Raw genomic sequence first — 17,739 nt, forward strand, 5'->3', positions numbered from 1 at the left:
AATGGCCCCTCCCCCTATTGGCGGAAGCTGGGTCCGCCCCTGACTTAGGCTTTCGGGATAAAATACAGGAAAATTCTATAAAAAAAATCACATTGCGCTTCGCGTTCTCATTATTTATTTAGGCCTTGTGAGATACCTCAATGTAATTTTCAAGAATAAAATCTCAGATTTTCTTTAACGTCTACCCCCCCCCCCATTTCATTTTTTTTCTTGGTGCCCTCGGCCCCCACCTGCACCCATGCTGAATTAATACGCCACTGATGAGGATAATTAGTCAAGATTGCATCATTTCCTAGAGGTTATCATTAATAATATTGAAGGGTATACTAAAACAACAGTACAGAAACTACAGCTCCCGTTCACAATATTCTAGTAGGGCCTACTCTGGTGAGAAGTTAAACCAAATTAAAACCCCCCAAAATCACTCGTGCTTCGCGCTCTCATTGATATTACATCATGGGCGGAAATCCCAGGGGGACGTGTCCCACCTACTCAAAATAGTAGGGGGACACAATATCAAATGTGCCCCTACTATTTTGGTCTTTGATAATCATAGAAATACATCATTCTAAATCGAAATAAAACATGTATTTTGGGACGCGATGACCTCACTTTGGCGATGATAACCTTTTTTTTTTGCTTGTCATATTTTCCCGCCCCTTGTCCCCATAGGCGGATCCAGGGGGCCGAGCTCCCCCTACCCTCTCTTGGCGGAGCAAAAAAAGAAAAAAAAAAGGAAAGAAAGAAGGAAAAAGGAGGGAAAAGAGAGGAGAAAAGGAAGAGAAGGACGACGAAGGCATAAAATAAGATGAGGGGAAGACTTGGAAAATAAAAAAAATCTTTCGTGCAACTATATAAAACTTTCGCTCGCGCTCACATTGCCTATTATTATTATTATTATTATTATTATTTGTTTGGCGTCACTTGTGCCTGGGAGGCGAAAAGCGAACTGAATCACTATGACCCGCAGGTCTCTCCTCCCGATATAACTGATTGGGAGGAATGCAGGTGGACCACTACACCGGGGTTACCCCCTACTCTTATACGAATAGTGCAGTGGGTTCTTAACGTGCAAAGGTGGTGACTTTCCTCTACACGGGGCCTCCATTTAACGTCCTATCCGAGGGACGGAGTGTTTTCCATTGTAACATAGCCTGCATCTATGAAACATGGGAGAGACGTTTACACACAACGCACTGGCTTCAGTCATCCGCCCGGGGTGGACTCGAACCCATGATCTTTGGTTCGACGGGCAGACGCGTTACCGACTGAGCCAACACCGCTCTCTATTAGGTGATTTGCATATCTTGTTCAATATGGAGTTCGAATATCAAGTTTGGAAGTTAATATACAACACATATTTCACCTCGGAAATCGAACTTTCATTTTTTTTTTTGTGTTATTTACAAATTGGTTTTTACAAAGTGCTATGTAAAAATGTCAATTTTATGGTTTGAATGTTAACATTTGCTGCTTGCGCTACGCGCTCGCAAATTTTGATTTATCAGGTACCTATATTTTCTAGTATTCCATAAAGTTTTCAAAACATCCCTTTTCTAGTCTGATTTTTAAGGCGCATCAGCTGGAGCGTTGCATGCTTGCATTTTGATTGGCGAGTTATATAAATGTTTCAATATTGTTTATACAACAGACTACTTAAAATCCCCTTTTCATGACAGTTTATCAAAAAGTATAGCTCGCGACTTGCGCTCGCATCAGTGGTTAAAAATATAATCTGATGTATCCTATTCATAATCACAAAAGTGAAATGTCCAGTTTTTATGCCATGATATCATCAGATATAGGCATTAATAAATATGATATCAATTTAATAATTAAATTGTCCCTTTGTTTCATCTCGCGCTTAGCAATAGGAAGATAGTCATCATTTTCATATGATGGCATGTCGTAAGGATGTCCCGGTCCTATGTCAAAACTCAAAGTAATAATAATATCAGCTCTTTTTTAAGTGCGATCCATATCCACCTTACAATTTTTCTACAAAGTGCCAGAAATATAAATCTGAAATCGACTCTTTTATTCAGATCGGACTATCAAAGTTTCATGATTTTCATGATTAAAGTTGTATTTAGAATGCCTAGATTCTAGGTCTAAATATGAAACACGCTCACGCATGTTGATTCAGATACCCAACTTGTTCTCTAATTGAAATCATTATCCAGTTTCAGATCACAATATCAAAAATTTTCTGCTCGCGCTTTGTGCTCGCATTATTTAATGAAGGAAGACCCCATATTTCTCATCATTTTGATGATTTACAAAACATGAACAGAGTGGCCCACTTTTAGGTCTAAATCACGATTTTTTTTCTGCTCGCGCTTCGCGCTCGCATCAATCGTTAAATTACATAGCTATCCTGTTCTCGATTACAAAAACTGATTGAAATTTTCTATTCTTTCTTTAAAAAAGTTCAAAAATGTTCAACTCGAGCTTCGCGCTCGCAATTTTTGATTGTTGAAATATGTGACGCCTTCATGGCTAAGTGCAAGCAGTCCTTAACAGGTACCAGTTTAAAACGTATAATTTTTTTGCTCGCGATTTGCGCTCGCATTATTAATACTCATCTTTTTTAGGATTTACAAATCATGAATAGAGTGTCTCGTTCAGTAAATATAATAGGACTAAATCTAGAAATTTTCCGCTCGCTTCGCGCTTGCTTTAATTGTTTACTCATATACCTATTCTGCTTGAGTTAAAAAGGTGCTTATAATTTCCTTTCTTTGGGTGAAAATTTCAAAAAGATTCAGCTCGCGCTTCGCGCTCGCATTATTTGATTGTTAAATGCTACTTTAACAGGTCTTTTTCATCAGTTCATTTCCCCTTGCGCTTTGCGTTCGTAGTAATTATTAAGTTGCATACATGTCTTTTTCAGGATAACAAACATTGCCCAGAATCAGTTCAAATTTTAGGAAAAAATACATAAAATTTTCCCCCAAATTAGCTCGCGCTTCGCATCATATAAACGAGGATTATGATATTATGTATTAATTTATAAGAATAAAGGCAAGAAGTGACTAATGAGGACTACCCCTCAAAGAAACAAACAAAAAATATCTTCGAGCTGACGATCGGCCGGGGAAAATATGGTTGAAACAAATTTCCGCCCCACCCCCCCCCCTAATGGCGAATGTGTGCCCCTACCTTTTGGTATTTATGTATTCATGGATTTTTTTCTAGAACACATTAAAAAGTGGTCTTTATTTTTTTTATGTGATTATAAGATAATTTAAGTTAGCCTGGCCGGGAGGGAGTGGGCGCCATTTTTCGAAAAGTACACATGGGCGCCAAACATCAGGTCAAATTTGCTCCCCCTCCCTCCCTTTGAAATCCTGGATCCGCGCCTGGGTTCTATAACAATAAGCCAATTAGGGGCAATCACCCCCTGACAACTACTTCAAGGAAAATATTATCCCCATATTTTTTACCGCCGGGGACTGTTACCCCCCCCCCCCGGAAATTTACTCTCCAGACAATTACCCCAGATTATGAAAATAATAATTGTGAAAATGCCTTAACGTGACGACATGGTGTGGTACTTTATCTTACCATGTCTTATCTTACCATGTCTTGATTAATCATTTGCGGCCGAAGGCAAAACATTTAGGGGATCCACCTGAAATTTTGGGATGGACACAGGTAAAAAATTGACAAGCAAATCAACCAAAATTTTAGGAGGGACCACCAAAACATTTTGACAAGGAAAAAAAAAGAAGGTTATCAACCAAAATTAGGGGGGGGACAAAAATATCTTAGGGTTGTCTACCTCAATTTAGGGGGGGGGGGCGTAGAAAAGAAATTGACTACCAAAAGAAATTGACTACCAAAAGGTTCTCAACTAAAAATTTAGGGGGAAGCCCCCCCCCCCGCTTCCGCCGCCTAAGTAATTAATAAGCTTATTATTTCGACATAGCAATGTATTCTATCTTGTCAAGTCGATATGTCCACATGGCGAGATATGGGGCCTGTTGCATGACGAGATGAGCGATACGTAGGAACGTCCTAGGACCATCCTTCCGAGATAGGAAGATTGGCGACAAATCAGCGCTTTCCGTTTCATGAAGGCATTTTTTTTTTGTTTTGTAGTGATCTTTATTATTCATTGAAAATAAATTTCGTACATACATAATCAAGAAAATATAGAACAGGAAAATAATTGCAGCAGTGCAGTACACAAATTAAATAACAGTGTAATAAACATAACAGGCAAATTGTTTCAGAACAGAGACATAATCCGAACTCATATAAACTATAACATTTTAACAAGTTATGTATGCATGCAGCTAAAGCAAGTAATAGAACAAAGACGAAACTACGCGAATTAAAAGAATGAATATATATATATACACACACACACACACACACACACACACATATATATATATATATGTGTGTGTGTGAGGTTCTCCCATCCCATGAGCCCCCCCCCCCCCTTAGACACCATTCACATAAAGGAGTAAAAAAAAATTGTCTTCCACGTCCGCGACATCGTTTGATATCGATTGTATCGGAAAAAAAATTTAGTCTTCATCGTCACCTGAACCTTTTATTTCCGAATGACGACTTTTCATAAAATCATTTATTTCAATAAAAGGAGATCAAATGAGGTTTTATTTATTACTGATTGTAGAATTTAAGTATGGAGCTTAGTTTATGAGGTAAAAAGAGAAAAAACTTTAAAGATTCACAAACATAACTGAATAAAATCGAATTTTTCATTATTTCATCTATTTAGAACATGGTGTCCTTTTAGAGACACCTTTCATTGATATTTCAACGAAAGAGACCCTTGTCCGATATAAAATTGATTTAACTAAGTAATTTCGACATTTTATTAGTTCAATATTCTGTATTTTTTTATAGAATACTTATGTATAATCATAATTTAGCAAATTATGCGTTAATATGTTATTTGTTGAGTAAAATAGGGTTTGAATGGAGTAAACAAAATCAACAGTGTCTGATTGTATGAGACTAAAGGGGAAATATGAGAGGCTGCGTGTGAAAAATCTAATTTCTTTATTTTATTTGTCAGATATAACGCAAGAAGTACAAATGTGAGTGATTAGAGTATAAACATACCTCAGTTGCATGATGAGTAACCGAAGAGAAGGAAAATATGAACATTGCTGCAAACATTTCCAAGTGAATAAAGTAGTGCTTTGCAATAATAATTAAAACACAGAAAAAGTTGTGCAATCCGCAATGGAGAAAATACTATTAACAGAAAAAATGCTAAAAATTAAAACGATCATAAACGTTGGTCATATTTAAAGTTGATCACTTGATTTATGGAAGTTTATATAAAAATATATAAGAATATACAATATATATATATGTTCAACATAGAGACTACCGTGATTCTTTTAACATAACATAGGAGCCGAAAGGGGGCCTACCCTACGATTTAAAATGCGCCTCTTCGTATGGACTTTTCATAATATTTTATTTGATGAACTTATCTTCATGTGATGGATTCGTATATAGGTCTAATCTGTATCTTAAATTTTTATTTTGATAGTGCAGATTTTTGTTTTGTTTCACTGTTTCACATCTCAAGTTATCCCAAATCCAAGAATTAATTTTCATTGATTAAAATTAATCTCATCAAAAAATAATAATCATAATGAAAATTAAATAAAAATAAATGATTTAGATGTTTAACATCTTAGTTTTGTATCTTTTTTTTTTTTGTTTTTTGCATAACGTTGTAAACATGTATTTTTTTTCTTACAAAATTTCTTTTAAAGAAGTTTTTCATGTTGTTCAATTATCTATAATGAGAAAGCATAGGGGTAAGAGAGATATTGCCGCCCATTTCGATAGTTCAAGTTTATTTTTTTTAATGGAAAAGGGGTGGGGATAGGACGGAGGGAGAATAAACGAAGACATATTTTAAAAAAATATTTGGGCCTACATTATCCCCCTGCATTATATACCCCCGGAGAGGTTAAATGACATGCGTTTTTGGTCGTCCTGTTGACCTGAAACTGATGACCACTAGCCCCCATATAAAAAATAACTTATTATGTAAAAATAAGTTTAAAGGTGATATGTCAGTCTGGCTTGCCGTAAACGCATTTTCTCTCAATGCCGACGGTGGCGGGCGGTGTGCAAAGAAGATCATGCCTACGTAGGACATGTCTGGAGGTGTCTTTCCAAGGACCATTCTTCGTATCGCCCAAATCGGCTTTGTGAAACAGTTGAGCGATATCTCGTTCTTACGTAGAATGGTTCTACGAAAGACCATTTCATGCAACAGGCCCCTGAAGTGTACAAGTCCCGGCAAGAATCCCGACATATCGCCATGTTGACATGTAACATATTTAAGTCGACTTGGCAAGATACAATATCTCGCCATGTCGACATATACCTTTTTATAAGTGGACTGACTTGGCAGGATAACGTATCAACGTAGAATCGCCTTGCGGACATAATAAACTTATTTAGTCGACATGGCGAGATAAAGTATCTCGCCATGTCGTCAAGTCGATGGCATTTTAGAGGCTCCATATGGCGTCTAAAGGGCATATTTCCCGGGGGGGGTATACAGTCCCCGACGATAAAAATATGGAGATATTATTTTCCTTGAAGTAGATGTCAGGGGGCGATTGTCCTGTGGGTCATCGTTATAGAACCCCATGGACTCGTGTCAATGACCTTTTGACCTCTTGATGACATGGATTTCACTATATTGTCCTGATCATAATTTTACACACACCGCGGACTATCGGACCCGTGGCTCGGTGTAAAAATGGCAGAGGTAATAATGGCAGAGGTAAAAATGGCAGAGGTATAAATGGCAAAGGTGAAAATGGCAGAGGTAAAAATGGCAGAGGTAATAATGGCAGAGGTAAAAATGGCAGAGGTAAAAATGGCAGAGGTAAAAATGGCAAAGGTCATAATGGTATAGGTAAAAAGAGTCTTAAACCCCCATGCAAGAAAAAAATCAAACAGCCCCAGCATGTAAGCCCTACATAGATTAACTAGGAGAGGTTCTAAGAAAATAAAAATAATGGAAAGGGTGACATTCTTAAAATCATAGATAGATCGTCTGCACCAAATTGATAATCTTTTGGCTAGAATATCTTTTTTTCTGGACTCTCATGGACGGCCTTCTCATGTCAAATCGCTGTATTAGTATTCAAATTTGAAGCACACTCTTAATCGCGATTGTACTTAATTCATTACAGGGGAAGTTCAACCTCAGTTAAAAGTCATTGTAGAATAGCAGAAAAAATAAAATGATATTAGTGAGGTTTTTAGGAAATCAAAGATTAAAAAAGCTATACTTTTACACTTTAATGATGACGTCATTTCCGAGCAGCTTTCCCATATTTGGTGTATAGAAAATATTAATGAAATGTAATTTTCCAGAAAAAAAATCAAAATGTTTTTTTTTCTTCAGTATACATCAAGAGACAAATCATTTCACTGACGCTCCTGAAATATTTTTTAAAACAATTATGAACCATTATTTAGTGCATAAAATGTCATGGGACAGCTTCCCATATATGACGTCAAACCCTTTGCTGGGAACCTGGTATCCGTTTGTACTAGCTGCATTGAGGTATTGCTCTAAAGACTGAACAATGATTGTATCATTTACATTTAATGTATCACACTAATCAGGGGCAAATCCAGGATTTTCCAGGGGGGGGGGCACATTTTCCTGAAAAATGACACGCAAAAAAGTTTTCCGCCTACAAACTCGTCCACAAAAATAATTAGCAAGCAGAAAAGGGTCTCGCTTTAAAAAGGGGGCACACTTGAGTAAGCATATTTGCTAAGATTTTAATTGTACCTCTCAAGGGGGGGGGGGCACGGGCCAGCTGTGCCCCATGGATCCGCCAATGACATCAATATCTATTCATCATGATCCATCATGATATGGAAATTTAAAAAAATTACTTTTATTACAGAATGTTCAATTATTTTTTTATCCAGTTTAAATTATGAAAGTAGTTCGACGTAGACACGAACTTGTTCGTTTCAGAGGGTTAGTGGCTGCACACATTGGTGTTTATATTTAAAAAAATCGTGGGTTTGTATGTAAAGCGTTGTTCTGCTTACGAGCTTAGTATTCTTTCATCATGCAGTCACTAACTGAAATCATTTTGGCGAGAAAATGCTTGAGTTTAGTCATATATAAATGACAGATTATGGATCTTAAATGACGAAAAACAACATAATATTTAATCAGTTTTTATAGCCCATTTCATCGACAAGAGTTCGGTCATGGATGATAATTATTATGATGTAGCCTATCTTTATCATCTTTACCTCTGCCATTGTTACCTCTGACATTTTTACCTCTGGCATTTTTACCTTTTCCATTTTTACCTCTGCCATTATTACCTCTGCCATTTTTACCTTTGCCATTTTTACCTTTGCCATTTTTACCTTTTCCATTTTTACCTCTGCCATTTTTACCTCTGCCATTTTTACCTTTGCCATTTTTACCTTTGCCATTTTTACCTCTGCCATTTTTACCTCTGCCATTATTACCTCTGCCATTTTTACCTGGCACCGGACCCGCGGTCTATCGGGCCCGCGGTCTATCGGACCCGCGGTCTATCGGACCCGCGGTCTATCGGACCCGCGGTCTAACGGACCCGCGGTCTATCGGACCCGCGGTCTATCGGGCTGTAACCCAAATAATATGTACTAATCAATTTTGCGTAATGAGATTCATGATCCTGTTGCATTCTTTCCATAAACAGAACTATTTAACCAATGTATCTTTTCAACCTTTAACCATGTCCAATATCTTGATTATCCTTTTACTGAATTATAAATGAACGTACATCCAACCTTGATTGTTAGATTCGATGAACGATTTTTACATGGTTTGTTATTAGTGAACTGATTAAATTTCAATCCAATCTTAATTGTTGGTTCGTTGAACCTCTCTCTTTGGTGATCCCTCCACTGTTTTGGAGATTCTCAAAAACGAATAAATCATTTCCAGTCTGATAAGTTAGGGATTCAGCATCAGGTTGGAGCGGTGGTCATTAATTTTATGTATATTTTTTACACGGTTTGTTATAAGTGAAAGTATAATTTCAATCCAATCTTAATTGTTGGTTCTTTGAACCATTTTACATGGTTTGTTATATGATTACATTTCAATCCAATCTTAATTGTTGGTTGGTTGATACGTTTTTACATCGTTTGTTTTAAGTGAACGTATAATTTCATTCCAATCTTAATTTTGGGTTCGATGAACCATTTTTACATGGTTTGTTATAAGTGAAGGGAAATTTAAATCCAATAGTATCCCATAATTAGTAACCATCTGGAATAAAATTATTGGAAATGGTTTTTTGACTGATTTAAGTAGGTATGGGTGTCAACATTTACCAAAAAAAAGTTAGGAGGAATAAGGGTTGGGGAAAGTGTTTTTTTTCGAGGTCAAAGGTCAATGACCTTTTCATATATACTGTATAATGGTATCTCTGAGATGGAAAGGCGCAGGTTGGTGATAATGGTGTCAAAATGCACAAATTCTTACCACAATATCAAATAAAATGAAATTAAGTACCAGAATGCACATTAAACGAAACCTTTCAAAGGTCATTGACCTTTTTTACATTATATACCATATACGATATAATGGTATCTCTGAGATGAAAAGGCGCAGGTTGATGATCTTGGTGTCAAAATGCACGGATTCTTACAAGAAGATCAAATAAAATCAAATCAAGTACATTCAGTGCTCATTCACCAATGAAATTCAAGGTCAAAACCTTTCAAAGGTCAATGACCTTTTTTTTTACATTATATACCATATACGGTATAATGGTATCTCTGAGATGAAAAGGCGCAGGTTAGTGATCTTGGTGTCAAAATGCAGAGTTTCTTACAGGAAGATTAAATAAAATGAAAATAAGTACCCAGAGTGCATATTAATCCATAAAGTTCAAGGTCAAAGGTCAATGACCTTTTTACATAGGCTATATATATCGTATAATGGTATCTCTGAGATAAAACGCTGCATGTTGGTGATTTTGGTGTCAAAAAGCAATTTTTGCAAGAAGATAAAAAGGCACAAAGGCAAAATAGTATTAAAGATTTATCTTTCACCTTTGATATCCAATGTCAAAGGTCAAAAGTTAATAAATATTGATATACCCATTCATGATTCCCCCCAAAAAATTAATCCATTATATTCACATTTTTTGTGAATAATAGAAAGAAAAATAGCTATTTGTAATGAAAACTTGGATGTTTAATAATTTCACTTTGAAATAAGGATAAATAATGGCCATGAAAAATATATTTAGGGGTTAGAGGTCAATGAACTATGTCAAAAAACGGCTGGAAATTTAAGAAAATAGGTCGATAACTTGATTGTGGCATGTAGGTATATAGTGATTCTGATGGGAAAAAGACTCACCTGCGTGGAAAATGAACAGAAATTTAATAGTTGATTCCTGGACCAATGATGATGTCAAAATACAAGTTCGAGGTGAAATTTAAATCAAATAGCACTCTTTAATATATACTGTAGTAATACATTGCCAAAAGTGTAAAAAAAATCATGTATGATATAATTTGAAATGGTGAAGTTGTCTAAAGTAGCAGCATTTAGATACGCATTTTATAAATCTAAATCAAGGTACCAATTTCTCTGTAGCAATATTTCACTAACCTCAAATGCTACAATCAATACTATATACTATAACTTAAGCTGTAAATGGAAAAGATAGGCATCATCCAAGAACATTTTCATATAGCCAGGGACAATGATGAAGAATTGAAATAAGGCAATCATTAGAGCTGCAGCTTTTGTCATAGTAAATGGAGTTAAGTGTCTCAACTTCAGCAAAGAGTAATCAAACTCTTGGAAACCTTCTTACATTTTCAGGACTTTGATCTGACCCATTCAATGAAAGCCTTATGTTCTGTAAAGGGATAACATACCAGGATCTATATTATTACTTATATGTTGCACAGCTTCATCCTCAAGAACTGGAAGTGGTGCTGTAGGAGTGTTGTTAGGTCAATGGATGTGTACTTGTAAGCTATTATCTCCTTTTGAATTTCATTACTATGCATGATAACAATCAGTTGTTCTGGACCAAATACATGATCCTTGTACAAACTGATACCTAGTAGAAATAGCATCATGGGTGACCTACGGCAGCTAGAGAGCAGATATGAAGTTTTGTCATGCAGCATTAGCATCTCAAGAGATTCTGGCAGCTCGCAATGAGAGGTAATTAATAATAATACGGGAATTTATCTTTGTTAAAGTTGAGATACATGCCATTTACTATGACAAAAACTGCAGCTCTAATGATGGCCTTCATTTCATCTTCATCATCATCCCTCTGCTGTTTGGAAATGCTCTCAGATGATGCTAGCTGTGACATGAGATTTAGACCTATCCTATCCATTTTCAGAAGATTAAGCTAATGAGATGAATGTACTATCGCTGGAGAGAAAAAGACACGACAACCTTAATTTAGATATTATGATGCATCAAATTTCAAATTGTATAATCCATTTCATTTTTTTTGCTTTTGGAAATGCATCGCAGTATATGAAGAATTGTTATTTGGTTATCCCCTTTTTTAAACTTAATTTCCACCGATATTTTGGAAAGAGTTCATTGACCTCTGACCCCTAAATACATTCTCCATGACCTTACTTCAGACTGAAATTATGAAACCTCCATGTTTACTTTACAAATTAGCAATCTTTATTTACATTATCACAAATATGAACACATAGGATAAATGTTTTGTAATTTTGTATGTCATACAGATTATACACACACACATATATATATATATATATGTATATATAATATTTCATCTGAACTTGGAATTTAAGGGTGAAACAATATTCTGTATACTGATTTTGGTGTTGTTTAATCTACTGGTACAAATCTTTGCATTTTGGCACCAAGATTACGAACCTGTGATGTTTTATCTCAGAGATACCATTATCTTATGTTAAAAAGGACATTGACCTTTGTCCTTGAATTTTAAAGGTGAATGTAAATTCTTGATGCTTAATTTTATTTAATCTTCCTGTAAGAATCTGTGTATTTTGACACCAAAAACACCAACCTTTGCCGTTTTATCTTAGAGATACCATTATATAATATGGTATATAATGTATAAAAGGTCATTGACCTTTGGCCTTAAATTTTATGGGTCAATGTGCATTCTAGGTATTTATTTTATTTCCTTTGATCTTATGGTCAGAATCTGTGCATTTTGACACCATGATCACCAACCTGTGCCTTTTCATCTCATAGATACCATTATACAGTATGGTAAATATAATGTAAAAAGGTCATTGACCTTTTAAAACCTTTGACCTTAAATTTCATTGGTGAATGTCAATTCTAAGTACTTGAATTCATTCTATTTTATCTTCTTGTAAGAATCTGTACATTTTGACACCATGATCGCCAGCCTGTACCTTATCATCTCAGAGATACCATTATGCAGTATGGTATATAATGTAAAAAAAGGTCATTGACCTTTGAAAGGCTTTGACCTTGAATTTTATCGGTGAATGTGCATTCTAGGTACTTAATTTTATTTTATTTTATATTCTGGTAAGAATTTGTGCATTTTGACACCATTATCACCAACCTGCACCTTTCCATCTCAGAGATACCATTATACAGTATATATGAAAAGGTCATTGACCTTTGACCTTGAAAAAAAGCACTTTCCCCAACCCGCATTCCTCCTAACTTTTTTTGGTAAATGTTGACACCCATACCTACTCAAATCAGTCAAAAAACCATTTCCAATAATTTTATTCCAGATTGGCTACTTTGGGGTCTAATTTAGGGATACTATAACATTATACTGTATTGTTCTATTCGATTAACCAGTTTTACTTGGAAGTGCCAGCATTCTTTGTAAGACGGGGCCTATGGCCCCATTTCATAAAAAGTTGATATGATAGCAAGTCTTGTTTGAATGTCAACTTCCATCATAAAAATAGTGTTAATTCCACTGGCACTTCTTGATTGGTTCCTTCAATGAATGCTGATTCCTTCAATGAAACCTTCTTTATCATTTCCCCTATATTTACCAGGCACTTGTTTACGTGTTGACCAAGTTCATTTTCACTCCTGTTATAGTTTCGTTTTGCACTACATTGTAAAATTTCATATATATGAAATATACTTTCGACTTTTGGTTTTGTCATACTGTTATGTTATTCTCCGTTGTTTTTCTTTCAGTGATTTTTTTCTAATTGGTAATTATTTTGTACTATTTCTTTTAATTTTGTTTTAGGGGTTTTGTTTGTCATACTGTTATGTTATTTTCTGTAGTTTTAGTTTCTTTCAGTGTTTTTTTTTATTGGTAATTAATTTGTACTATTTCTTTTTATTTTGTTTTAGGTGTTGTATTGTTGTATTGTAGAGGTCGAATGTATTGTGTCTGAAGACCTATATCTACGCAAAATCCAATTATTATTTACACCTTTTCATTACATTATTTTATCCGCCTTCATTGCAATTTCATTTTAAGTATCTATTTGCTCATATTTATGTTTATTTGTATAAATTCAATTTTTTAATCTATGTATTTATTTACTTAATTATTAAATTATTTTTTTCTTATGTATTTATGTATTCATGTATTTATTTGTTTATTTATTTATTCATTCATTAAGGTTTAAGGAAGGGGGGGGGGGGGCTTATCTGTACGGAAAAATGAAAATTATAATTCCTGGCAACTTTCTACCAAGGGTTTATTCGATGACGAAGTTAGTGACGACTTATTTAATAATTTTATTTACTGAATTACCTCAATACAGGGATTGGTCAGATATGTAATACATCAGGGTGGTTGGAGTTTGAGAAGAATCAGTATATTTTCGTGGATGATCCTGATTTTAGGACATACCGTGATGCTATGAATTATTGTCGATCACTAGGCGGGTACCTGGCCTTCATTACTTCTAATGAACAGAACGTAAGTGTTATATTTTTAGCAGCTTGTTTCTACGTGTTTTAGTACAAAAATTGTCATAATTCTCTTTAGAGTAAAAAAACTACATACTTTGGAATTCGTTATCCGTTTTATATATATTCATCAAAATAAAATCCATATCATATGTTTTTTTTTTATTTTATTTTATGAGGCATTAGAGCAGCTTGTATAAAAGAAACTTTGTACACTTTTTGGAACAAAGCCGTCTCAATTCTTATCCTACTTCTTTTCCCTAACTTACCAGCAAAGAATGAGAAGATGATTTCCATTCTGTACGGTAGAGATCATGGAGATAAAACACCCTTTTATACCGTCCTTTCATCTACAATAAAATAATGCCTTCCTTAATACTTCGTTCTATTTTATCCCGCCCCTTTCCATCTTTTTCCGCTTACTTCTTTCCATAATAACTAGCTAAAAAAATATTTCAATTCTGCAAACTTCGCAGAAGAATCAAATATCAGTTTTGTTTTGTCCCATTATCGACCGCAAAAGAGCGATTTATTTTCTTTTCGTGTTTCCTGGTTTCATTTAGAAAACAAAGAAGATTTTTTCTTCTTCTCTCCCTGATTAATTTTGCCTTCTTTCCTTGACTAACCCAAAAACGGTCAATGTTTTTTTCACTCTATTTTAATGAAGTAATGTAAAATAATGTAATATGATATAAAATAATGACATAATATATTAATAAGAAGAAAAGTAAATGCAATTATTTGAAATCAAAGGTTATATCAGATGCTCAGGTATCATGATTTCTCTCATCATAATGTCGGTGAGAAAAAAAGAGAAAACAAAAAACAGGAAGGAATGTAATGCGACATACAAATTTACTATACTTGTTGTACAAATAATCTCGATTTCATATACAATTATTTGTTTACAAAGGCATTTCTGAACACATTTACATTGAAATCTGGTTATTACAATTACTGGATTGGCCTGAATGACCTTGATGGGGACGGTATATACACATGGATAAACAGAACTACAATGTCAGGGTAAGTATCTTAAGTCCACCCCCCAAAAAGGTGGATTTGAATAAAAAGAGAAAAATCCAACAAGCATAACACTGAACATTTCATCAAAATCCGATGTAAAATAAAGTTATGACATTCTAAATTTTAATTTTAATTGCACAAAACAGTTATTTGCCCATGAAGATCGGTATGCAATCTTTAAAGAAACTAATGACGTCATCCACTCACTATTTCTTTTGTATTTTATTTTATGGAATATAAAAATATGAAATAATCAAATTTTCTTCTCATTGTCAAGTGAGACAATATCTAATTCCTCTATGAACATGTGGAAATACAATTGTATGATACTATATGGTTCAGTCAAGTTGGTCCTTATTGTCAAATCTGTAAAACAAGTGGAATGCGTCTGGCTGTCTCACCTGCATCACGCGATTCAATATAGCAGTAGTGCTGAGTTGAAAACTGCATAAACTCAAACAAGATGTTCAGTGATACTTGGTTACTCTTATGTCCACGTTTTATGAACTAGACCAATGCACTTATAGAGATATGATAATTCTCAAAAAAATAATTCAACAAAAAAAACCAACATGGCCAAAGTTCATTGACCTTACATGACCTTTGACCTTTATTATGTGGCCTGAAACTTGCATAGGATGTTCAGTGATACTTGATTACTATTATGTCCAAGTTTCATGAATCAGATCCATAAACTTTCAAAGTAATGATGGTAATTCAACAGATACCCCCGATTCGGCCAAAGTTCATTGACCCTAAATGACCTTTGACCTTGGTCATGTGACGTTAAACTCATGCAGGATGTTCAGTGATACTTGATTAAACTTATATCCAAGTTTCATGAACTAGGTCCATATATTTTCTAAGTTATGCTGCCATTTCAAAAACTTTGGTGAAGATTTGGTGTTGACGCCGCACAGTGGGCCAGAATGAGTTGAAAGTGCGCCAAAATTGTATTTCGTGTTAGATTTTTACTTTACGATGCTGATTAAGGGTAACTTTTGGCGTAGAATTTTGATTGATTTGATTTATTGTTTCACATTCCACAAAAACATACATCTTGAACACAATTATGAATACATGATGACAAAAAATACATTGTTGTAGTATTTAACAAGAAAATACAATTACGTGAAATATGAGGAACCTATTAAAAAGCAAAGCTTGTAAACATATAGGTTCCCATAGAATCGACTGAACATAATTTAAAGCCGACCTTGATACCAAATTTTGATTGGCTACTTAAAACCTGGCTGTGAAAAGACAAATTACGCTTAAAAATGGGTAGTATAAACTTTAGGTTATGTGCTACTTAAAGATTGCCCAGAGTGAATGTTGGTTCATGCTTCTCACATGCCTAAAAAGTGTGTATGAGATGCCGAAAATATTTGATGGCATCAAAATTATCATTAAGAAGATTTATAAAAACTGCTTTTAGAAACTTTTCTAAAATCTGAAAACATCAACCCTGCTCTATCAAACTGTCTTGACTTGTGTAAAACGCAGAGTATACAACACCACGAATGTATCACTATATGAGGATTGTTTTTGGCTGAAATTATTCTACAAGTAAATTTTATTTCTGGAAGAGTTGTGGGTATAGCCCTTATTTGCGTTAGCAACCTTTATTTTGTTTACATATGCCCGGAATTCATGTCATTTTCATGGAATGGAAGGGGAATCGTCCTCGTCGTTCAAAAGCGAACGGCAATGTACACCCATATACGGTGCGCTACGATGATTGCACGGTATAAAAATGACAGTTTTTTTAAACAGGTTTTGGGGGTGTTGTGTCAAGTAAAATCGGGTCTAACATGAAAACGGGCAAAAACGGTCAGCTAAATTTGGTATCGACTTAAAGCTTAGACATCAGAAAAATTTAGACGGAAATTTTTTGGAAATCTAAACGTTTCTAATGTAAATGCAAAAAGCATAGATTTTCAGCCTTTTTCCAGGAATAATCATCCTATAAACCTCCTGAAAGGTGTCTTTTATCTACTTTGAACACTTTCACACGAAAAAAGAATATATCAGGATTATGTGGGAGGCATTTCAGATTCCTACATGAAAAACCTCCTGTGAAATGGCATGTTTTTCAACTAGGTTGTCATACACGCGACATTTCGCAAAATGTCACATTTTACGATTTGAGGTAGGAAATTAACAACCTCTATGCGAATTCCGGAATGAAATATTTTGCTGACGCACTCTTCAAAGTGTTGTTTTTCAGCTGGGCATGACAAAAATTATAAATATGAAATTGCCCAAAATGACTTTTGGCGCACTTTTGTTTGACCCCGGCCCACTGTGCGGAAAAGCGGCGCCAATAGATGCAGGTGAGACAAAAATGAAATATTGTATAATTCAATCAATAGAAAAGAAAAGAAATAATGAGTGGGGGACATCATCGACTGTCTCATTTGCATGTCAATGACTTGCGCATTACACTGTTATGTGACAAATAAGCGAAACTTTAAAATGTCCCAAGTTCCTTATTTTACATTCGATTTTGATAAAATTTTCATCATTTTGCTACTTTGATTTTTCTCTATTTATTCACATCAACATTTTTCCGGGGTGGGCTTGACTTTAACCCTAAATAGGGCTATTTCGACGCCTAAGAAACTGGGGGGACTGATTCACCCCCCCCCCCCCCTCTTATGATCTCGGCCGTCGATCGCGAGATCGTGACGAAAATTGGCACATGCGTAACCCATGGCATTATCTACAAAACTATAACATCAAATTCT

General features: G+C 35.0%; 1 protein-coding gene across 1 annotated transcript in view; it reads left to right on the forward strand.

Moving 5' to 3' along the window:
- The window catches only part of LOC121424198, a 71,150-nt gene that overhangs the window by 4,146 nt on the left and 49,265 nt on the right, over nucleotides 1–17,739 (forward strand). Inside the window, exons 2-3 of the mRNA XM_041619808.1 lie at nucleotides 13,816–13,973; nucleotides 14,877–14,989. Coding sequence (XP_041475742.1) covers nucleotides 13,816–13,973; nucleotides 14,877–14,989 — 271 coding nt within the window. The remainder of the gene's footprint in view (nucleotides 1–13,815; nucleotides 13,974–14,876; nucleotides 14,990–17,739) is intronic.

The sequence above is a fragment of the Lytechinus variegatus genome, chromosome 11 (assembly GCF_018143015.1).
Source record: "Lytechinus variegatus isolate NC3 chromosome 11, Lvar_3.0, whole genome shotgun sequence".
In the NCBI taxonomy this organism is placed as follows: domain Eukaryota; kingdom Metazoa; phylum Echinodermata; class Echinoidea; order Temnopleuroida; family Toxopneustidae; genus Lytechinus; species Lytechinus variegatus.